We start from the raw sequence: 19709 nt of genomic DNA on the forward strand, positions 1-19709 counted from the left end.
TGTTGCTTCAGTTCGTGGATCTCGATATAGTCGACACTATGGGCGTCTACGTTAATAGAAAGTCCCTTACTGCTGCGCTCGACGCTCACCTGTTTTCTCTTCCTTTCTCTTCCCACTAGGCTGCTTGGCGATCAGAAAAGGTGTACAAGGTTCAAGGAGATTGCAAGATACGTGGTTGCTGCGTGAGGCTCCATCGCAGCGAGTTCTCGTCCCCGCATTTCGTCACAGGCTGCCGCCACATCCTCAGGATAGGCCTTGCCTCGCCTAGGTTCGAGATCGCATAGGCAGTACCCCACCATCATAGAGACGCACACAATGGATCCGCGTAGAATGGCGCGCTTCCACGTACAAAGGTGAGCGGTGGCTGCATCGGGTTGTCTAGACAGGAAAGCTGATGCTGAGAGCGGAAGCTCCGATGTTCTCGCCGACATGCGTGTCAACGTGTCAGAGGAGGGATCAGACAGAGTACTATGGTTCAAGGCAAGTTGTGGTCTTCGTTGTCTAGCTCTATGATAATTAAAATGCACTTGTGAAGGAAAGATTCCTCGCAGATGACGAGATCATCGAGCACCTTGTCGTGAGTCTGTGCTGCTCATTTTTATACCAGTATGGATCGTTGACGTGTTAATTAAGAACAATGCAACGTCCACGATTCAGTGGTCAATACATCGCCCAAAACGCGGCTGGTATATCCGCATGCGGACGCCCTCGTTCCCGCCTGGCATGTTCATATCCCTCCAACCTCTGCCACAAGGTTCGCCTTACTATGCTGACGCAGCGCTGATGTTTGCCTGCCGGACGAACCCACCCTCCTACTCCCTCAGCACCTCTCAAATGCAGCCGTGTGCGCTCACCCGCTCCTCACTCGAGTCTGACATCACCGTTACGAGCGCGCGAGATGCCATTCACTCATACCCCCCAATGTCGCCACCACAGACTCCAACTGTCGTGATACGCCCGCCATCGCCCGAGTCAGTACAGGAATATGTAGAGGAGGCTGCGCCCACTGCATCGTCCTCAACGCCCGGCATCAGCTCCCGTCCCCCTCCTACACCTTTGACGCCCATCACCCACTTCCTCCTAACCCCTCACTCTGCAGCACACATCCCCAAACCAACCGAGAAGGTATCGATCTTCACGCGCGTGGTGTCTGCTCTGAAGAACAACGTCCCTTCACATTCGTACTCATTTACGCTCTCGCCAGTCCCGGGGCCATCTGCGCCGGCGATTCCGCCTCTGCCCAACTACGGGCATCATAGCCACCATGAACATGGGCCACCCACGCCGATACCTTTGCTTACTTTCCACGATCGCACACCCGTCTTTACGGTTCGTAATAATACGGGCGTTATTGAGCTGGACACGGATCAGGTGCGCTCGCTGGGCGTGGAAGCAAGCTTCTACGTTGCTGTCGCTCTGACGTACCTAGAGTTTCTATCAGAAAGAGACGTAAGTGGGCTGTCTGCTGTCGTAGCTTCCGATTTACTCAGTGACCTTCATCACAGAGCTTTTTGGCTGCTTTGGGCGACTAGGCAGGTTTGTAGAGGAGAGATCAAACTATTCTTGGCTAATATATACTTGGGTATTCATATCGGTGTACATGCTATTCTGATTCATGCTGCTCTCTGCGCTGTGCGTGGATATGAGCCGATATTGATCGTCTCAAGTACTTACTTACGATTGCCTCGGGCGTCTGTGATCGCGCCGGAACACGACGCGGTCGCGACGCGTTTCATTCGTGCTCTTCGACCAAAATATGTGTCTCTGCGTCGGTGGTCGTCTCTATTAGTCTCTATTTCGACTTCGCAAATCTTGCAGGCTCTCGTCATGCCGCCAGGGTCGGTCTTTAACTGGTATTGCGTCGCGCACTCTGTGGCAGACATCCTCGCCAATGCAGCGAGGATTCGAGCGACGCAGCTCGCCTCTGTGGCTAGGCCGGTAGCAGACAGGAACGATGTGGACCCGGAGAAAGCGAAGCAGGCTGCGAAGAGGACCGTACAAGTGGGCGCGGCGAGCCCGAGCTTGCCCACCGAGAGCTTGAGAGACGAAGCTCCCTCTGCACCTGCTGCTGTCGCCCCGGCTGTAACCATTGCATCTGGCCAGATCATCCACACGCCTGAACATGAGCCTGTGCGAATTGTCCAGTCAATCTCTGCAAATGATGTCAAATTATCGCACATTACAACGGGAGACTTCCCCGCAGCTTCACCAGATCAAATCACAACACCAGAAGCCCCACCTGGCGTAGCCAAAAGCATCAGACAAGGAACGACGTCGGATGGCGTCTCGCACGAAGCGTCGCCGATGACTGGAATGGCTGGGCCTTCTGTTCCTGTGAGTGAAGTCACTAGTCCTGCCCTAGCCTGTGGCTCAAGCTGTAAGCCTGCCGTACTGATGAGACTGTGGCAGCCTAGTGTTGCAAGAATCGCTCCCGTGCGCAAACTGCAGTCTTCCAAGGTGCCCTCGTCCCGAATAGGACGTTTGTTCCACTACGGAGGTGGGTGTATGCGTTCCTTTGGGTGATTAACCGAGTCAAATCGTACATTTCGCCATTTTGACCGACTGCAGGTCTCGCTGCCTCACTCGGCTATGGCGCTGCCGCCGAGCTCCTCCGTCGCACGACCAACTCGGAGGAGAAACGCTCGCCCTCGCTCATGATGACTGAGGGCAATATCAAGCGCCTCGTCGCGAAGCTCACGCAACTCCGCGGAGCCGCGCTCAAGCTCGGCCAATTCATGAGCATACAAGGTGCGCTCTCTCACATGGCGTAGGTGTATGATGGTGCGAACTGCGAAGACGATGTATGAAAGACAGCCACGTTCTCCCACCCGAGATCGAGGACATCTTCCGCAGGGTGCAAGACAGCGCGCATTACATGCCGGACTGGCAGATGGAGGTATACGGTTGCCCATTATATAACGATGTGCGTTTCTGATTGCCATGCTGTGCTAGGCAGTGATGCGAACTTCACTTGGCCCGTCCTGGGCTGACTATTTTGATTCTTTCGACCGTCTACCGTTTGCTGCAGCTTCGATCGGACAAGTACACTCCGCCGTGCTCTCTGCAAGTTCATCTCCGACGCAGAAGCCCGCAAAGGTCGCTGTCAAGATCCAGTTTCCAAATATTGTGGACTCTATCGAGAGCGACCTAGGCTATGTGAAGATGCTGTTGACTGCCGGCAGGCTGCTTCCGAAGGGCTTGTTTCTTGACAGGACGCTTGAGGTACAGACTTGGCGATGATTGATGTACAATGCTTGAGCTCTGTGACAGGTAATGAAGGCGGAGCTCGCTGAGGAATGTGATTACACTCGGGAGGCCTCCTTCGCTCGTCAGTTCGCGCTGCCCTCCCACCTCGGAAATGACCCGCGTTTTAAGGTGCCTTGGGTGTGGGAGGGTAGCACTGAGCGCGTGCTGGTGATGGAATACGTAGACGGGGTCAGCGTTGGTGGCTCTGTGATTAACGCTTTGACTCAAAAAGAGCGTGATGATGTACGCATAGGAATGAACCTCACTTGCATGCCAAATGATACTAATACCGACGTTTTCATCGGACTCGACGCAGATAGCCAGCGCGATCGTTGATCTCTGCTTGAAAGAGCTGTTCTCCTTCCGGTTGATGCAGACAGATCCAAATTGGACGAACTTCCTGTGGAACGGCCGCACGCACAAGGTGACTATATGCTCCTCACGTCAGAGAGAACCTCATTTAAAGCGCATGATCCAGGTTGAGCTGGTGGACTTCGGCGCGACACGGGAGTACTCCAAGGAGTTCATGGACAACTGGCTACATCTCCTGCAGGCAGCTGCGAGCGACGACCCTGATGCGTGCATCGAATGGAGTATCAAGCTAGGATATCTGACAGGAAAGGAGAGCGACGTTCGTTAGCTATTTGCACGCCATTGCCATGAAGGATACTGACGTGCATCTGCCAGGTTATGCTCGACGCCCATGTCAAGTCGATGACGCTCCTCGCTACGCCATTCAAGGCGAGCGCGCCGCAGCCTGTCGCGTTTGGGCCCGGTTCGCAATGGGCGAACATCACTGCGGAGATTAGGGCGCAGATCCCGGTCATGCTGCAGCACAGGCTGACGCCGCCTCCAAAGGAGACGTACAGTCTCAACAGGTGAGTTTTCTCGTAGACATACGCTCTTGGTGACATCTTAGGCGAAATCTTGCACAGAAAACTAAGCGGAGCTTTCTTGCTGGCTGCGCGTCTGAACGCCTCGGTCGACTGCAGGACTCTGTGGAACAACGCTACATCCGGATACAAGTTCGGACCTGTGCCTGAACGGTAGGACATCCACGTGTGTACAACAGGATCCAAAGAAAGAAGCAAAAGCAATTGCGAAAACCTAAGGATACAGTACAAAGTATATTGACGGGCCAGCATAAAATAATTTTGGGAGTGCGCAGATGGGAGAGCAAATACGCTATATATGGGTGTTGAAACCTCTACATGTAGAGCCAGATCGTCGTAAATTGGCGAGCATAGTCATCATCCTCGTTCATAGCTCTTTTTTGGACGCAGCCTTGCTTGCAGCGCGATTAGAGTATATCATATCGGTGAATGGTCTGCGGCCATTGTTAGCATCCAGGAGTCGAGCGAAGTGACCGACGACGTACCCCTCGAACCGCAGGGCAATAAGATACACGATGTACACATACAACGTAATGAGGAGACCGGCTGGACGCTCGAACCTGCGCAACTACGTCAGCGACGAATACCTCAGAGGATGAGCGGAGGCCGTACCAAAGAGACGCTGCGACAAAGGACATGGTGCTGCCCACGTACATCGGGTCCCGCAAGATGCTGAACGGGAAGCCTTCCACCCTGTGGTCCATAAGGATACCGAAATAATCACCAAGGAACGTCCCGGTGATCCCCAATGCCCATGTCGAAGTGATGACGAACGTCTGGCCCACAGCGAAGAGTGCAGCTGGCACAAGCGTGTCAAACGGCTCTGGGAGCATTTGTTTCCGCGGCTGATGCTCAAGAGCATGCTGGAACCTGGGCGCATATTGAGTGAGGCAAAGGCATGCGACGCTGGGCTGGAGGACGTACAGCGAGTCACGGAACATGCCAAAAGAAAAGATCATGACTGCCAGGAAGTAACATCCGTAATGCGCATTTCCGCCGAAGATACGCGTTATTGTCTTGTTTCTGTATTCTATAATGGTACCTCTGGATGAGAGATTGGATGTTGATCCTATGAGGGATACTGACCATTGCGGGCCACGACGTTCCATGCCGTCGGATTGAACGCGATGAAAAGAACGGAGATCCACAAAGTGGGCTGTGTCCAGTCGACGTACTCGGGAAGAGATGCGACCATGATGAAAACTCGATGAAGGTCGCGGTAGAGGCGGCGGACGACGTGTCCGCTGAATTTCACGAGCTCGAACGCATCAGACGCGCTCACGTGCTCGCGTACCTCGCGAAGCGCTCCGCCGCGACACGAACGCGTCTCGCACACTAACGTTCACTTCGTTCGATCCGTTTCCGTGAATATTCTACATCCTCAGATTCGCTCAACATTACATTGGCGACACGGCCAGGAGCGTCGACCACCACGAAAAGAACACTATTGCCAACTTCGTACGTTCTCCGCCGCCCAGCTCATTGAACCCAAAACTACCGTCATCGACCCCATTTCCATCCGCTGTGAGTGTATCATTTATGACTCTCCGTTTCCAAGGATGCTCTGAATGTGGACATACCCCGGCATTCGCACAAGCTTACCCCAACATGAGCCTGCCAGCATCGCACGCCATCGCCCCTAGAGTGTGCAATGTCCAGCAATATGTCATAAAACGAGACAGCAATCAAAAGTATTGGTTGTTTACACGCCTCCGCTGCTCTAGAGCATGCTCTTCGGCTCTTCGGAAGACAGAGCATTCAGGATTTCTGAGGCTAAGAACACAAATTAGTGTATGATGGTAATAAACATTTTGCATAGACCAAGGGTGCTGCTCACCGACCGCTTCTGGGGCTTCGTGCACAGCCTGTGGGCCACTACCGTCAGCATGATGAACGACATGGTCTTATGAGGGAGGACACCGACGAGATGACCAGCCTCCGGTAGGCGGACGTTAGTAGTATTGCACGTGCGTCTCCAAACCGTCTCCTGCGTCATAGCCTCGCCACCGGTCCTTAGGGTTGTTCACATCACACTCAATAGCTCACTGATACTCTGTACTCACGTCACGTTCGTGCGTGCACTCATGATCCAATGCAGCGCAATCCGCATATCCAGGTCCTTCAGCCCAGTCCACGCCTCGTAACAGACGTTCCACTCGCAGTACACGACCGCCTCGTCGAACGGAGACGTCTTCAATCGTACGGATTGCGGTGAGGAAGAATCGTCGCCGCATTCCACCAACCCGTGTTCGACGAAGGTGTCGATCACTGCGGGGTCCCATGTTTTCGTGGCTGGATGTTGAAGGAATGCTTGCTTGGCATGCGATCTGACAGAATGACATTATCGAGCAAGGATGTCGATGAGCATACGGGGCCTACCTTGACGGCCACCTCTGGACTTTGCTCAAGGCGCTCTTGAGCAGTAAATCAAGGCCTTTGCCTCTAGTAAATGACGGAGGGACAATCATAGGCTCCACCAAGATCAATCGATGAAATAGATCAGGTTCAGCCAAAGCCGCCCTCGCGCTGGCTTTGTAAGCGTACGCTGCTACTCGTGAGGGGGAGACAACTCACAGCGTTGTTCCGCCATATGAGTGTCCAATGCCAGTGACACAGCGACGAGTGGCACCAGGTGCAGTCGTCACACGCTCGAGCTGGACGGGCAGAGACGCGGTGTCGCTACGTTGAGGGAGATAGTTGAGAAGGAAATTGAGAATGTCGCGGCATTGATCTTGCCAATCGACTGATTGCTGATTAGTTCGGGTGACCATAAGCATCGGCGTAAGGAACACTCACATACATCGCTCAAGTTATGTTCATTGAAGAGCGCACTATCACCGTGTTGCACGGACTCGAACGACCAGATCTCGTCGATAGCCACCGACGGATGACCTTGCATCTTCTTCAGTAGATGCTCAAGAGTCGGCTCCCATATCTTTACAAAATATTCCATTAGCTGAAATCTGTGAGAGAAAAGCACCAGTTCTAACCTGGCGAGGGGAGCCATTGGCGTGTGTCAAGAACAGTGTTAGACCGGCTTTGTGTTGATCCACCGCTGGTTTCGCAGGAACATAGCGATCTACGCAGTTCCACATGACGGCATTGGATGCGCCCCTGCACTTGTTCCGCATTTCTTCGCCTTCGAATGCCAACTTGGCATCTATCAATGCCTTGGACATGGTCTTGGCGTCACCGGAGCTGCCGTCCTTGAACTGCTGTCGGAGAGGCGCCTGCGGTGGGAGCGAACGCGGGCATGCGGCAGGTACTATGTGCGATGTTCTCCTGTATCCCGCCACAATGTGTGCTCTGGGGAGGTCAGGGCATGGAGTGAAAGGCTCGGACACGAGAATCTCCTTGATCGACAACAGAGGTTGCAGAAGCACCCCTTCATGTAGCGTCTTGAGCGGACCATTTGGCACAGAAAACGCTGGTCTCGTTTGCATGACGAGAATGCTATCTGCTTGTGGTCGTCGATTGCGGTGCAAGGGACCGAGGAACGTAGGGGGTTGAATTAGGAAGCGCTGCACTTGCTTGCTTTATGTGACACACGCAAAGCCACGCCATGGCCAATTGGTGGGCATCTTTGGGAACCTTTTTGTACATGTGCAACGAACTGTCGCGTAGAGTCGGCTGCCACAAAGCTCGAGATATGATGGGATGTTCGTATCCCATAAGCCGAGCTGCCACAACCTCACTGCCGACGTCCGTCACGGTGGAACCCGCAGCATCTAACCCAAAATGTCAATTCGATAATTGATGTAACATTAATGTTGGAAGAAACATCACCTAAAACGATGCCATCAAATTCGTCGGAACTCGTGGTCGGCTACATGTACGTGCGCCTCCTCGATCTGCGCCTGTTGTGACGAAACATCAATCAGCGCTCGGCCATGTCGAACAAGGCTTCCAAGGTCTGCATATCATTCCAGGGGAACGCCGCTATTCTGCCGGATGCAGGTGCAGAAGGCTGCCATCAGGGTCTAGCATGTCGTGCTACATCGCACAATATAGGACTGTCCAAATTGCACATATGCTTCCTCCAAGATTCCAGCGATCAATTTCTCCACCATCTCTAGCACATGTCTACTATGCAAGCCGCACCCACTCCCGACGGAAGTCTATCCCCTGGCACGGCAGCGCAGCATGTTGCATCCACTCGTTTTGCAGAACCCCTCTCACTCCCCATCAGGGGCCTCACGTCGTCTTCCATGTCACTGGTCAAGACCCAATCCACAGAAGGAGAAGCAGAGAAGGCCGCCATAGACAGCCTAGCGATTGTCGAAGTCGATAACGAAGTGCTAGACTCTCCCCCGGACGGCGGTCTCCATGCCTGGATGACCGTGGCCGCAGTCTGGCTGGTGACATTCACGACGTTCGGGATCGTCAACGTCTGGGGCATACTGCAGAGCGCGTATATCAGCGACCCCAGCTCCCATTTACGTGATCGGACGGTTGCGCAGATCGGATACATAGGCGGCTGCTCTGGAGGATTCACGTTTGCCGTCGGTCCGCTCGCGAACATCCTTGTCTCCAGGGTGGGCGTGCAGTTCACCGTACTCTGTGGAGTCGTTTTGGTGTCACTCTCCCTCATGCTGGCATCGATTTCGATGCAGTACTGGCAGCTTCTGCTCTCGGAAGGCATCCTATTTGGGTGAGTGATATGCATCGTTCTCGTAAACGATATGGTGCCTGAGAATTGTTACAGCATCGGATGTTCATTCGCTTTCATTCCCGCCGTTGGGTTACCCTCGCAGTGGTTCGCCAAGCGTCGAAGTTTAGCAACGGGTATCGCCAGTGTTAGTCGTTTATATTTCCTCAGCCGGAAACTCACAGTAATTATATGTCTTGGGTACTTGCCTGTAGTCCGGCAGCGGCATCGCTGGCGTTGTACTACCTCCCATTTCGCAAGCGCTTATCAGTCACACTTCCATCGCCTGGTGTCTACGATTCCTCGGTTTCATAAGCCTCGCTTTCGGTCTTTGCGGAGTGCTCCTGATCAAGCAACGCTCGGTTGCTAAGCGTAATGTGCAATACAAAGCCTTCGACTGGAGAGTACTCAGAATCTCCGGGTTCCCGTACTTCTTGTTGTTTGTCTTCTTCCAGTTCTTCGGCTACGCGACACCGTTGTTCTTTATACCAAGTCAGTGCTCACTTCTGGCCTCCGTTACTCTTTTTCATGAAAGACCATGCAGGCTACTGTACTGCCGTCGGAATCTCCGCATCCAAGGCGTCCGGAGTGGTCTCCGTTGCGAACGGCATGCAGGTCGTAGGCAGAGTGCTGTCGGGAACGCTGGCGGACAAGGCTGGGCCGATCAATTTGCTGATAGTCTTCAGTCTGTTAATGGGGCTGTCCTCGATCGTGATGTGGTACTTTGCGGCCAGTCTGGGCGTTTTGATGGTCTTCGCTGTCTTTTATGGGATCTTCGCTGGAGGTCAGTGTCTCTCGTATAATGCAGACGGGTATGTACTCATGCCTGTGGTTCGGACAGCATACTGGTCCCTGTCTGTCCCTACTGCTGTCAAGATTGTTGGTACGCCGCTGCACCCGTCTTCCACTCAAGCCCGACTGACCTCACGTACAGGTATAGAGAAGCTTGGCACCGCAGTATCATTCCAGTTCCTTGCGGTCATCATACCTTCCATCTTTTCAGTACCGTTGGGGTCGCAGATCATCATGAATACAGTACGCGACGGAAAGATGGACCTGGAGTCGCGCAGTGCGTATCGGTATCTGATCGTATGGTCCGCGTTGGTATCTGTCGTGGCGTCCCTCGTGCTTCTCCCAGTACGCTTCCAATTCAACAGACGATTGTTTGAGAAGGTATGACGCGGTCATCAGCAAGCTGGTCTTAGATCATTATCTTCTCTGGTCTACCCCACTTCCTGCGAACGATACCCATAGTAACGATGTATGGAACAGGCGTTCGGCCGTTTGGATGGTCTGCATTAGATGATCAGTGTTTGACTCTATACCCGACTCGGACCACGTTGCCTCAGCTAGGATTGGGGTACCATGCCTGTACGATGCTCCTGTAAATCTCTGTTAGCACTCAACATGCAGGTGTGAGAGCAAACCTCATATTGAACTTTGCTTGCCAGAGCAAGGCTCTCCCGGTCGAAATGGCAGTCGGACGTTTCCATTGCTTGGCAATATTTGCTCATCATGGCTTAACGGGGAACTCTCTGTCACAGTTGTCACGTCTATAAGTTCATTGTGTTCGCTTCACCCTACACGCTGCCGTCCTTCCGCACTCTATCAGGCAGCTCCTCTGCGGCATCGCCTCGCATCGAAGGCGAGCAAGGGATCTGCCGCCAGGGCGCGGAGACGCTGTGATTCACGTGGTTACAACGTGCCATCAATTATATTGCAAAAAATCAAAACTTAAAGCACTCCGATCACAGTATTTCCATTTGATGTATATTCAATCATCTGCGCCTATTTGGCTCCGGCGGCGACACTAGTCGTTTCCGAAGTGCCCAATAGGGTGTACGTTCCATCCTTGAAGCTGAAGCTTGACCACACGCTGATATAACGCATCTTTAGGAGATTTCCTTCTCTGTTGCCGAGCTTCGCGAACACCTTTCGAGAGAGATCTGGGCTCGCTCGGAATGCACGACCGTCCCGCAAACGTTTCCGTTCGGTGACGGTCTCAGACCCAACTTAGGCCCATAAATCAGCTTTCGTGGAGCACTCTCGGGCGCGTTCCTTCTCACTGATCTCTCTCCCCACCTCCATCGTTGGTCCCTCCAGCTACCTCGTAATTCAAGAAACGCTTTGAAAACATTTGGCTGGAACTTTAGCAGGCACCAGCCGCAGAAATGACATCTTCAACTCTGCCCCAGACCGTTGACGTGCTTCTTGTCGGCGGAGGCCCCATTTCCCTAACCGCGACATACATCCTTGCAAAAGCCGGTATCAGTGTCTTAGCCATCGGTACATATTCAAGTTCCTGCTATCTCTTTCTCTGCTACGCCTGATCGCGTTGTTCACAGAGCAGCATGACAAGTCTGAACAAGCATTATATGGTCGCGCATGTATGCTGTATGCTCGATCGCTGGAGCTGCTCAGCCTCATCGGCGTGTACAGCCGGATTGCTGATGTAGGCTTCGTGGTGAGGTACGTCTCTTTTGAATTCGAAAACACGAAGCGGTACCGAATCTGTAGGGGAACAGAAACGCCACTACCTTCAAAGACGGCAAACGAGTTCCTGCCCGAGGTTGGAGCTTCGTCCAGAATGCCATCAAAGGCAAGACCTATTTCGATTACAGGTTGGTCTACCATCAGGATCGTCTTGATCGCTTACTGATATCGCACGCTACAGCTTTAGCATCCGCCAGAAATACATCGAAGACGCTCTCCGGGATGCTATTGCCGAGTTCGACCCAGCCGCAGTACAGTCCCCTGCTAAGTTGTTGGATTTTTGCGTTGGCGATTCTCAGGAATATCCCATTGCTGCTACCGTGCAGTTTCGTTCTGAGAAAGCAACGGTCCATTGGTAAGTATGCTATCACTCGTATAGAGCTCACAAATACAATCATGCGCCTTGCAGCAAATATCTCATTGGAGCTGATGGTGGCCGATCATCGGTACGGACCCTGAGCAATATATCCTTCCCGGGAACATTGTCGACAAATAAGTGGGTCCGGCTCGATGCGATCGTGCGTACCAACATGCCGGAGAGCAGGCGAGTCGGTGTCTCGATTGAGTCGCGTCATCACGGGAACGTCTTGTGGACACCGACGGATAATGGCCGTACTCGCATTGGGTTCGTGTGTCCTGATGCACTATACGGCGAGCACGGAGAGAATGTTACCGCAGAAACGGTCATGGAAGAGGCACGAAAGGCAGTGGAGCCGTTCTCGCTGGAGTTCGTAAAGCTGGACTGGTGGACGGTGTATCAGATCGGCCAGCGAGTCGCCGAAACCTTCAAGAAGGGCCGCGTGTTCTTGGCTGGAGATGCAGCACATACGCACTCGTCAGGCGCTGCACAGGTATGTCAGAATTTACTTCCGCGGCACTCTCCGCTGAGCTGACCTTTAGGGCCTGAACACTGGCCTGCATGACGCCACGAACCTTGCGTGGAAACTGGCCGGCGTTCTTAAGGGCTGGTTCGACGAGGAGATCCTTGATACGTACAACTCTGAGCGTCGCGCATCTGCTCTGCATCTCATCGAGCTCGATCGAGACATCGCCTCCCTCATCTCTGGCAAAATACCTGCACATTACAACCCGCCTCCTGATGCCGACGTCAATGCCTACCTTGAGCGAGTGTTCAACATGAATTCCGCATTCTCCGTCGGCCTGGGCGTCTCGTACCAGGAAAACATGCTGAATCGTCCTAACTCCGCGCCACAAACTCATTTAATAGGCGCGCGCGCTCCCGATGCTCTTGTGTTCGAATTAGGCTCGTTCGTCCCGCGTCGGTTGCATGAATTCATGCCGTATCAAGGGCGCTTCTGGATTATGATCTGGGCAGGCGAGCTGCAGGTCTTGCAGGATGCAGTGCAGCTGTCCGCAGCGTCCCAGCGGAAGTATAATGCGCTTCGCGAGCACATCGCTTCTCCACGCTCGTTCGCACACACGCGGGCGCCTGCGTTCTCCTACCTCACGATCGTAAGAGGAACCGATGCGATGCAAACCTCAGAGGTTCTTGGGGCGGAGCCGTTTGGAAGGACCGTCTACGATCATACGGGGGAGGCGTTCGACAGATACGATGTGAATGCGGACGAAGGAGCGATTATTGTCGTTCGCCCGGATGGCATCGTGTCTCTGCGTGTGCCGCTAGCTCGTCCAGAAGAGCTCGATGTGTACTTTGCGAGAATTCTTCGTCCTTGCGAACAGCAAGTTAAGGACGTAGAGCAAAGTACTCAAGGGATCGGCGAGATATCGTTGGAAGGACGGAAGGAAATAACCAAGCTTTCGGAGTGATTGTAACGCGGGTTGGTCAGATTTATCGTCTTTGTGTTAGCGTTATATGAGATTGTGTCGGAATTGTGTGCTCTTGCCACTGAATGTACGATAGTAGTAGTGCGAATGCTATGCCGTGAATGGCTGATCATCATAATGTTGGCGCTCCTTTGTCTTGAGCATGGGAGCAATTAGCGGGGTGCGCATGGAAATTACGGTCAGCCGCTGGGTACATTCAACAGCTAGCGGCAGTATTGGAAGCGCGGCTTGCTGTCCGTAGTAGTTTCCGTTCGATGGTCCTCTTCAAAGTGGTACCCATTCGACACAGCTATCCTCGTGTCAAGTCTCCCAGCAACATCTATGTCGTTTTCATGCAACCGCAACAAATAGTGATTATATCGTAATCAAATCTAGACGCGTCTCTACATAGCATTAGCCTCAGCAATATTCGCAAGGTCTCAAGCGTAACTTCTACAGTGACAATGCTATTAAACCCATTAATCGACGTTGGCCGTGAAACGAACACGTCCGTGAATCCGAACGAAGAAGTCTATGGTGACGTCGTCTAAGCAGCCCATTCGTGATGCCTCTCCGGATTGAAGTATGCTGTAGTTTCAATGCTATCTGCTTTCGCGGCGACGGCGATATACGTATGAATACCGGTCCGTGACATGAGCGGACGATGGGTACTAACACATCATCAGAATCCAGGACCAATTAATAAAAATATCAGTAAGCGCTCACAAAGTGTTCCGTACGATTTTGTGGTATTTTTTGGTAGTCTCCAAATTCCCTATGGCACGATAGAACTGCTCCATTGCCTCGACAATCTGCTCATCATTTTTGCATAGATGTCGGACGGGGATATAGACCTTTGGATAAGGGTTACAACTGTTTCCGCGCAGTTCGTAGTAGAACAGAAGACCACCGGTAAGGTGCTCCGTGTGCTGTTTGCTCAGCTCTGGCTCCTTGTCGACGGGAAGGCCTGGGAATAGTATGTCCCAGAATATCGCTATGGAGGAAAGCGCTTGCTCAAGAGCGGGAGTCTTGAGGGTGTAATCCAGTGTCATGAATCGCCGGATGATGTCGAGGGTGACTTTAGGCGTGCGCACATATACCTTCACACGGTTCCTGTGCGAAGGACAACAGTCGACGGCAACGATCTCCGGAGAGGGCTTGAGATCGTCTGGCAGTGCACAAAAAAAGGAGTTGATTGCACTCCACGCCAATAGCAGCCCCTTCGCATCCTGCGCAAGCTCTCGTATCGTCGCCTCGACGAGCTCGTATTTGGAGATCCCAGTGGCAGCGGATATGGTTTCAGGCAAGAAGTACGCCTTCATAGACGGTGTAGCTCCTGTCAACTCGAACCCTGAGAAGGAATGAGCCCGTTCTCTGGATCGACAGAGACGTCGAAACTTACCGACGAAGTATTGAGAGGGGTATCTTGGCCTTCCGTAGATCTTGAGCGGCCCTGCATCCGTAACCATAGTGAGATTTGCTGCACAAACCCTGCACCAAGCAAGATCGGCATCGGAGATGCCAAGAATCGAAGCATAGTGTTCGAAGACCTTCATCGCCGGTTCCCCGCCTTCTCTCTGTCGCTCTATGGGGTCAATGGAGAACCGTATGGTAGCACGCCCGTCAACGTCGAAAACACATGAGAACTCGAGCGGAGTATGGTCGTCAGTCATGAAGGAGACGAATTGTGGTACATGTTTTGTCAGCGCATTTGGCGAACCGCAACGCGCGTCCAACGGCAACGTGTCCGGATATGACAAACTGTATGCCTTCGGTAAGCTCTGGGAGCAGACTGTGAGATGAAATGATTCGTGGTGCACAGAGGGTGGAGCATGGGGGTCGCGTCCTTCTCCCAGTTCCGGTAAGATGAAGGCGTAGTAGAACGCTTCATATGCATCTTTGATATCTTCAGAGTATGCTGCCATTTCTAGGAGCCGCATCAGCACCTCGCCCGTTGTTTCCCATCGGACCTGTGGCTGTTGGGCGCGTAACGTCAGAACCTATTGGATGATGATCAGGGCCGCGTTGGTTGAGAACTGAGCACATATACGCACGGACAGCATGTCAACTGTAGCAATCTCCGCAATGGTGAGTTGAAACCGTGACGCTGTCGAACGGCGATTGGATCGCCAATAGCAGATTGAGTGGTAAATAGGAGAACAATGGTCACAGGGGAGACTGCAGTGATTCGCGCGATGCATGCAACCTGTGAATTGCCCCAAAGATTGTTATAGCTTTTCTGACGAGGTCTGATGGGGGAAATAGAGTTCTGTAAAATGCGTTTCACCACGGTCTGGGACATGACCATCGGCTGAGAACCGATAAAGTGTCCATACTTTCTAATGGTTTCATCATGAGCAGTGGATGATGCACAGTTTCCATGCTCGAAAGTGATCAGTTCAGAATCTTCTCTTCTCTCTGATTTTGATATCTGTCATGAACATGGTGTATGGAGTTGTCGTATGATCTTCCATCAAATATATGTATCATCGATACGCACGGCGTGGGATGCGCTGGATAGATATTGTGTCTTGACACGGCTCCGGACCTCGCAGATATATCCGCTCATCGCAAATTTTGCGCGTATTCCAGATCACGATGTGATGCCTTGAGTCGGTCGTTATCCGCCGAACATGAGATCTGTAGGCGAAAGGATCCGATGCTGTTCCCGAACGATCAAGCTGAAACACTCACACACATCCAGGTCTGCCAGTGAAATACGGGAGGTTCTACACCAGGTGACAGAGGCCCCCCAATGTAGGACTCAACGCTTTCGATAGGTCGACGTTGAAATGCGTGTTATGAAAGCAATTACAGGTCAAGTCAGCGCCCCAGATGCAATAGCATATGAGACGTTGTAGAGCGTTGTTTCTCGACGTGAATTCAGTTTGACATTTTGACTCGATTGCTACAAAACGCGATTTTCCTTCTTTTGACGGGATTTAACAAGGTGAAAAAACTGGGGTTCATGTCTTGTTTCAAACTAGGGTTGAACGTTGAACGTCAACTTGTTAGCCGCGGCGCAGTGATTGAGGGACTTGATCGTGTCAGGCGTTGATGAGCGCTCAAGGCCTCCGAGCGCATTCCATCATTCCTGCATTGACTCCCCTTGTTGCATGAGAATGATCACACGCGCCATGGTCGGGACGGCGATGCAGATGCTCCGAGACTGCCATAGCTCTGCGTCAAGTTGCATTTCAATAAAGAGATTCTCGGCATAAAATCGGCAACAACATCGCCGGATCTTCAATCAGCAACGCTCGAATCGGAGGCCTACATCGTCCAATATGGCTTTCTTGTGAATGCATCCACCACGGCCAGAGCGAATGCGAGTGCAACGAATGCGTACGGCCTGAACTCGTCATGAAGTGCGCATGCGAACGCGAGTTGACATGACTATTAATCACAGTAGCTAAATGACTAAACAAGAGCTTCCGAGAGACGATCTCAGTTCTCATCGGCCCAGAATTGAAGTTCATTTAGCGGAGGGAAATTATACCGACAACTCCAAATCGCCATCCCGGAACATCTTCACCAGAACGTTGTTCACGTCGCCCTGAACGATCGCAGCATAGATTCGACTGACTACTGCATCGGTCCCTTCCTCGTCAAAGTCGATACCTCGGCGCATGCGAACACCGAGGTCCTGTCGGACCCAGCGATAGAGCTGCCTCGTTCCTACTCCGAGTAATTCCTCCGCCGAGCCATTGTCGAAAAAAGACGAGCGATTTGATATCCAAGCATCTGACAGGGAGGCGGCAAGTTGGACATGGAATGTATGGGCATCGAAATGGCGTTGCTCGAAAGCATTTGGTTCCTGTGTCAGGGTGCTGAGATAGGATGATACGTCGGCAACGAGCGGCTTGCACATCACATAGAACCGCTCTCCGCTGTCTAGTGTACCCGTCTCCCGGAAGCTCCCCTCCGCTTGCTGCCGCAACAACGTAGTCATTTCTTGCACTTTTAGCGGGGAGAGGGCGGGTTGAATTGTAGCGAGAAGACTTGTACGGATGTGGCCGTCCAATTTGTCGAAGAAGCACTTGTACATCGCTCGTAGGTCCACGGCTTGACAAAGCGACAAAAGGAGATTCGCCATTATCTGCACAAGGAGAGCGGTCGGAGAACGAAGACATAGAAGCGCTGACAGGACACTCACCATCTGAGTTAACTGGACGGCAGTCATTGTGTACCGTGCCGATATCAGAGCAAGTGAATTCACCGATTGATTATGCATTTCCGCAGGTTGAACGTGGTTGGACACGGTGCTCGATATGAAAGACAGCTCTGTGAACGCATTAGACAGATACGGTGATAATGCGCAATTTGGCACTGACCTGCTAGATAGGAAGCACACGCCATATCCATCGCCTTCTGGCCATAATCGATGCTCGGCTCGTTCGCGGCCACATCAGGAGCGAGCCCTCTGCTCATATGAGGCGAGCCGAGTTCCACCATTTGCGCGTAAGCAATTCTTCCTGTTGTCGGATTTCGAAGAATTACAGCACGATCGAGATGGATTTACAGGCAACGCACCGACGTGTTGTAAAGCGATTCGAGTTTTCTCCATAGCGATTGTCAAGGAAGTTCCTTGGAAGTTTCCTCCACTGAAAGAGGTCGTGCGGCCGTTGCTTGCATCAAGAATGGGATTGTCCGTGGTTGAGTTGATCTCCGTGAGGATGGTTTGGTGGGAGCTAAGGAGCTCCTCAACCTGAGGTCCAATCCATTGGGGAGCTGTACGCAGGCTGTAGCGGTCTTGTCTTAGGCGGTCACCCGCCTTGCCTTCTACATGTTGCGTTACCAGCCTACTCTGAGCGAGTGCACGGCGAATATTTGCGGCAACCTCAATTTGTCCTGGATGAGGTCTTGCGACATCATGAAGGAAAGGGTGGAAGCTCTCCAGAGCTCCTAGTAGAGCTTCTACGCACATCGCCGTAGTCGCCTGTGACAGCAAAAGAAGAAAATGTGCATCATGTATGGCCAACGCAGATACTGAACACGATGGCGCGGTACCATTAACCACAGCTAATCCTTCCTTCGGAAGGAACTCTATGGCGGATATAGCATGACGTTCCAGAGCTACTGAAGAAGAAATGATGCGACGGTCCTTCCTAAACAAAGGATTCAGCTGGAGGATATATAGTGAGTGCAGTGTTTACCCTTCTCCATCCCAAACAGCGCAATCTCTGTCGCCTGTAAGAGCACTTGCAATATATGCTAAAGGACCAAGGTCTCCGCTGGCACTGATGCTTTGCCTGGTTGGAGGAAATATAGGTCAGCTACGTTTTTGCGACTGAGGTCAGAACGTTTGCCTGAGCGGAGGACATGGAATGACGTTTGCCGCAAGGAGCTTTTGAAGTGCATCAATGACAACCCATCTGCATCCAGAGTGACCGCGGATCAAGGCGTTGATTCTGATCGCGATGGCACCTATGCATCGTGCGTCAATAATCGCCTATGAAGCGTAGCAACAGCGGTAACGTCCCGTAGGGCATCCATGAGCGGGATTTTCATGATAATTGTACAGTACGTGCTGCATGTCAAGCGCGAGTCATTGATTCTTACCTCGGACCCATGATTCTGGCATCAGCAAAGTTCCGTTCGTCAAAGATTCCATAAGCGTAGAGTCTTGCGATGCGCTTGCTGAGCCATATTCTTCGTTTCCGCTAGCTTCATGAGACTGCAGTGTTGCCCATCCTTTTCGAGGAGGTACGATGCCTGCCTGCAACCCTTTGACGAGGACTCGTTGGAGTTTGAGCGCGACCTCCGACGATCTGGCTCGGGTGTTTCTGAAACATTGCTACATCAGACTATGCTTCTTTACACTATACAGAATAATTGACGAACGCTGCATTTCGTTGAGATACATGACAAAGTTTGGCTCGTTCAGTATGTGTGGGACTCAATAGTGGTCAAAGGATAATTCTCACCGCTGCCTCCGAACCCGGTAGTAACACCGTACATACTATCCTTTCCACTTTCTGCTGCGGTAATGTATGCTGTCACAAGCTGCGCAGATTGTTCGACAGCCTGCAATGCGTCATGCGACGTTGGAATATCTGGAGCGATACCGAAGCTATTCGAGTAACACAGGAATGAGGCGTATGGGCAGATCTATCAAAACGTTCGATCTTGCAAGACACGTAATCGAGACCTACCGAGCAACTGCCACAACGCCAGCAACAGTAAAGGATTCTCCATCAGTGCAGGTACTGGCTGAACGACTCCGCAACGCTACAACTTCTGACCAGTGTTTCACCGCGAGATCGAGGTGCGAGCTCAGAGGCTGGCTGTTCTCAGTCATGGCAGTAGCTTGAAATGTCAGGGTATGGAAGTGCCTTCTATCTTCTTGAGGAAGCTCTTGGTTTCGATGACCGACTATTGACGCGTGTACCCAAATCCAGACACGACAAAGGTCAGGCGCGAAGACCTCAGTTGTTGAGCCGAATATCGGGCAACTGGTGACAATCTTCACGTTTGAAGAGCCGAACAGGTTCCAAGTGTTCAAGTTCCGATGCTAGCGGTGTCATGTCCATCATGTGAAGATTTTGAGGTGAGGTTGCGGCGCATGGATTTTATGCGAACATGATGCATGTGATGCATGAACGTTTGAACGTTCGCGCGCATGTGCAAAGTCTTCGAGAATG

General features: G+C 52.3%; 10 protein-coding genes across 10 annotated transcripts; 5 read left to right on the plus strand and 5 right to left on the minus strand.

Annotated features, from left to right (window-relative positions):
* Positions 1 to 65: 65 nt before the first annotated feature.
* Positions 66 to 1669, plus strand: LAESUDRAFT_555677 (uncharacterized protein). The gene is made up of 5 exons (XM_040902927.1): positions 66 to 353; positions 411 to 480; positions 536 to 577; positions 634 to 1449; positions 1506 to 1669. Exons 1-5 carry the CDS (start codon positions 316 to 318, stop codon positions 1530 to 1532), a joined length of 993 nt encoding a protein of 330 aa, XP_040758111.1. The 5' UTR covers positions 66 to 315; the 3' UTR covers positions 1533 to 1669.
* A 1-nt stretch (position 1670) lies between these two features.
* Positions 1671 to 2461, plus strand: LAESUDRAFT_555766 (uncharacterized protein). The gene is made up of 2 exons (XM_040902928.1): positions 1671 to 2334; positions 2400 to 2461. The coding sequence occupies exons 1-2, from the start codon at positions 1828 to 1830 to the stop codon at positions 2412 to 2414; spliced, it is 522 nt and encodes a 173-aa protein (XP_040758112.1). The 5' UTR covers positions 1671 to 1827; the 3' UTR covers positions 2415 to 2461.
* LAESUDRAFT_666291 (ABC1-domain-containing protein) lies at positions 2395 to 4296 on the plus strand (the record flags this gene model as incomplete). The annotated part of the gene is made up of 9 exons (XM_040905247.1): positions 2395 to 2497; positions 2569 to 2748; positions 2811 to 2896; positions 2953 to 3222; positions 3271 to 3489; positions 3563 to 3670; positions 3725 to 3877; positions 3934 to 4124; positions 4182 to 4296. 9 exons carry the CDS (start codon positions 2395 to 2397, stop codon positions 4294 to 4296), a joined length of 1425 nt encoding a protein of 474 aa, XP_040758113.1.
* On the minus strand, positions 4211 to 5357 carry LAESUDRAFT_688153 (phospholipid methyltransferase). The gene is made up of 5 exons (XM_040905980.1): positions 5226 to 5357; positions 5064 to 5169; positions 4752 to 5009; positions 4625 to 4699; positions 4211 to 4573 (listed from the first exon to the last, which is right to left on the minus strand). Exons 1-5 carry the CDS (start codon positions 5332 to 5334, stop codon positions 4507 to 4509), a joined length of 615 nt encoding a protein of 204 aa, XP_040758114.1. The 5' UTR covers positions 5335 to 5357; the 3' UTR covers positions 4211 to 4506.
* Positions 5358 to 5590: 233 nt separating this feature from the next.
* Positions 5591 to 7989, minus strand: LAESUDRAFT_708926 (alpha/beta-hydrolase). Its single transcript, XM_040906701.1, has 11 exons — positions 7926 to 7989; positions 7130 to 7867; positions 6936 to 7074; positions 6714 to 6882; positions 6519 to 6665; positions 6203 to 6466; positions 6064 to 6151; positions 5977 to 6004; positions 5850 to 5912; positions 5720 to 5778; positions 5591 to 5661 (listed from the first exon to the last, which is right to left on the minus strand). The coding sequence occupies exons 2-9, from the start codon at positions 7580 to 7582 to the stop codon at positions 5860 to 5862; spliced, it is 1341 nt and encodes a 446-aa protein (XP_040758115.1). The 5' UTR covers positions 7583 to 7867; positions 7926 to 7989; the 3' UTR covers positions 5591 to 5661; positions 5720 to 5778; positions 5850 to 5859.
* Positions 7990 to 10217, plus strand: LAESUDRAFT_732312 (MFS general substrate transporter). The gene is made up of 6 exons (XM_040910218.1): positions 7990 to 8790; positions 8845 to 8935; positions 9003 to 9279; positions 9332 to 9571; positions 9629 to 9670; positions 9722 to 10217. Exons 1-6 carry the CDS (start codon positions 8219 to 8221, stop codon positions 9964 to 9966), a joined length of 1467 nt encoding a protein of 488 aa, XP_040758116.1. The 5' UTR covers positions 7990 to 8218; the 3' UTR covers positions 9967 to 10217.
* Positions 10218 to 10760: 543 nt separating this feature from the next.
* LAESUDRAFT_732313 (uncharacterized protein) lies at positions 10761 to 13204 on the plus strand. Its single transcript, XM_040910219.1, has 6 exons — positions 10761 to 11073; positions 11133 to 11256; positions 11313 to 11408; positions 11462 to 11635; positions 11690 to 12131; positions 12181 to 13204. The coding sequence occupies exons 1-6, from the start codon at positions 10959 to 10961 to the stop codon at positions 13066 to 13068; spliced, it is 1839 nt and encodes a 612-aa protein (XP_040758117.1). The 5' UTR covers positions 10761 to 10958; the 3' UTR covers positions 13069 to 13204.
* Positions 13205 to 13417: 213 nt separating this feature from the next.
* Positions 13418 to 15418, minus strand: LAESUDRAFT_732314 (aromatic prenyltransferase). The gene is made up of 4 exons (XM_040910220.1): positions 15120 to 15418; positions 14468 to 15065; positions 13792 to 14416; positions 13418 to 13736 (listed from the first exon to the last, which is right to left on the minus strand). Exons 1-4 carry the CDS (start codon positions 15126 to 15128, stop codon positions 13613 to 13615), a joined length of 1356 nt encoding a protein of 451 aa, XP_040758118.1. The 5' UTR covers positions 15129 to 15418; the 3' UTR covers positions 13418 to 13612.
* Positions 15419 to 16558: 1140 nt separating this feature from the next.
* LAESUDRAFT_666234 (PAL-domain-containing protein) lies at positions 16559 to 18649 on the minus strand (the record flags this gene model as incomplete). Its single annotated transcript, XM_040905240.1, has 7 exons — positions 16559 to 17164; positions 17222 to 17349; positions 17400 to 17536; positions 17595 to 18173; positions 18222 to 18311; positions 18369 to 18492; positions 18628 to 18649. The coding sequence occupies 7 exons, from the start codon at positions 18647 to 18649 to the stop codon at positions 16559 to 16561; spliced, it is 1686 nt and encodes a 561-aa protein (XP_040758119.1).
* LAESUDRAFT_556002 (uncharacterized protein) lies at positions 18382 to 19506 on the minus strand. The gene is made up of 3 exons (XM_040902930.1): positions 19221 to 19506; positions 18993 to 19138; positions 18382 to 18851 (listed from the first exon to the last, which is right to left on the minus strand). Exons 1-3 carry the CDS (start codon positions 19364 to 19366, stop codon positions 18667 to 18669), a joined length of 477 nt encoding a protein of 158 aa, XP_040758120.1. The 5' UTR covers positions 19367 to 19506; the 3' UTR covers positions 18382 to 18666.
* Positions 19507 to 19709: the final 203 nt, after the last annotated feature.

The sequence above is a fragment of the Laetiporus sulphureus genome (assembly GCF_001632365.1).
Source record: "Laetiporus sulphureus 93-53 unplaced genomic scaffold LAESUscaffold_83, whole genome shotgun sequence".
Classification (NCBI taxonomy): Eukaryota; Fungi; Basidiomycota; class Agaricomycetes; order Polyporales; family Laetiporaceae; genus Laetiporus; species Laetiporus sulphureus.

What these genes read in the sequence shown, in the direction of transcription:
- LAESUDRAFT_555677 (XM_040902927.1), top strand. Translation starts at nt 316, where the DNA reads ATGGATCCGCGTAGAATGGCGCGCTTCCACGTACAAAG. An exon ending in ACAGAGTACTATGGTTCAAG is followed by an intron (nt 481 to 535) that starts GCAAGTTGTGGT and finishes GCACTTGTGAAG; the next exon opens with GAAAGATTCCTCGCAGATGA. An exon ending in AGATCATCGAGCACCTTGTC is followed by an intron (nt 578 to 633) that starts GTGAGTCTGTGC and finishes GTGTTAATTAAG; the next exon opens with AACAATGCAACGTCCACGAT.
- LAESUDRAFT_555766 (XM_040902928.1), top strand. Translation starts at nt 1,828, where the DNA reads ATGCCGCCAGGGTCGGTCTTTAACTGGTATTGCGTCGCGCACTCTGTG.
- LAESUDRAFT_688153 (XM_040905980.1), bottom strand. Translation starts at nt 5,334, where the DNA reads ATGGTCGCATCTCTTCCCGAGTACGTCGACTGGACACAGCCCACTTTG. An exon ending in GGCATGTTCCGTGACTCGCT is followed by an intron (nt 5,010 to 5,063) that starts GTACGTCCTCCA and finishes ATATGCGCCCAG; the next exon opens with GTTCCAGCATGCTCTTGAGC. An exon ending in ATTGCCCTGCGGTTCGAGGG is followed by an intron (nt 4,574 to 4,624) that starts GTACGTCGTCGG and finishes CAATGGCCGCAG; the next exon opens with ACCATTCACCGATATGATAT.
- LAESUDRAFT_708926 (XM_040906701.1), bottom strand. Translation starts at nt 7,582, where the DNA reads ATGCAAACGAGACCAGCGTTTTCTGTGCCAAATGGTCCGCTCAAGACG. An exon ending in ACATAACTTGAGCGATGTAT is followed by an intron (nt 6,883 to 6,935) that starts GTGAGTGTTCCT and finishes ATCAGCAATCAG; the next exon opens with TCGATTGGCAAGATCAATGC. An exon ending in CGAAGCCCCAGAAGCGGTCG is followed by an intron (nt 5,913 to 5,976) that starts GTGAGCAGCACC and finishes TTGTGTTCTTAG; the next exon opens with CCTCAGAAATCCTGAATGCT.
- LAESUDRAFT_732312 (XM_040910218.1), top strand. Translation starts at nt 8,219, where the DNA reads ATGTCTACTATGCAAGCCGCACCCACTCCCGACGGAAGTCTATCCCCT. An exon ending in TCGGAAGGCATCCTATTTGG is followed by an intron (nt 8,791 to 8,844) that starts GTGAGTGATATG and finishes GAATTGTTACAG; the next exon opens with CATCGGATGTTCATTCGCTT. An exon ending in ACCGTTGTTCTTTATACCAA is followed by an intron (nt 9,280 to 9,331) that starts GTCAGTGCTCAC and finishes AAGACCATGCAG; the next exon opens with GCTACTGTACTGCCGTCGGA.
- LAESUDRAFT_732313 (XM_040910219.1), top strand. Translation starts at nt 10,959, where the DNA reads ATGACATCTTCAACTCTGCCCCAGACCGTTGACGTGCTTCTTGTCGGC. An exon ending in AAGACCTATTTCGATTACAG is followed by an intron (nt 11,409 to 11,461) that starts GTTGGTCTACCA and finishes CGCACGCTACAG; the next exon opens with CTTTAGCATCCGCCAGAAAT. An exon ending in GAGAAAGCAACGGTCCATTG is followed by an intron (nt 11,636 to 11,689) that starts GTAAGTATGCTA and finishes TGCGCCTTGCAG; the next exon opens with CAAATATCTCATTGGAGCTG.
- LAESUDRAFT_732314 (XM_040910220.1), bottom strand. An exon ending in CCCCTCTCAATACTTCGTCG is followed by an intron (nt 14,417 to 14,467) that starts GTAAGTTTCGAC and finishes ATTCCTTCTCAG; the next exon opens with GGTTCGAGTTGACAGGAGCT. An exon ending in AAAATCGTACGGAACACTTT is followed by an intron (nt 13,737 to 13,791) that starts GTGAGCGCTTAC and finishes ATGATGTGTTAG; the next exon opens with TACCCATCGTCCGCTCATGT.
- LAESUDRAFT_556002 (XM_040902930.1), bottom strand. Translation starts at nt 19,366, where the DNA reads ATGACTGAGAACAGCCAGCCTCTGAGCTCGCACCTCGATCTCGCGGTG. An exon ending in GGCGTTGTGGCAGTTGCTCG is followed by an intron (nt 19,139 to 19,220) that starts GTAGGTCTCGAT and finishes TTACTCGAATAG; the next exon opens with CTTCGGTATCGCTCCAGATA. An exon ending in TACCGGGTTCGGAGGCAGCG is followed by an intron (nt 18,852 to 18,992) that starts GTGAGAATTATC and finishes GCAATGTTTCAG; the next exon opens with AAACACCCGAGCCAGATCGT.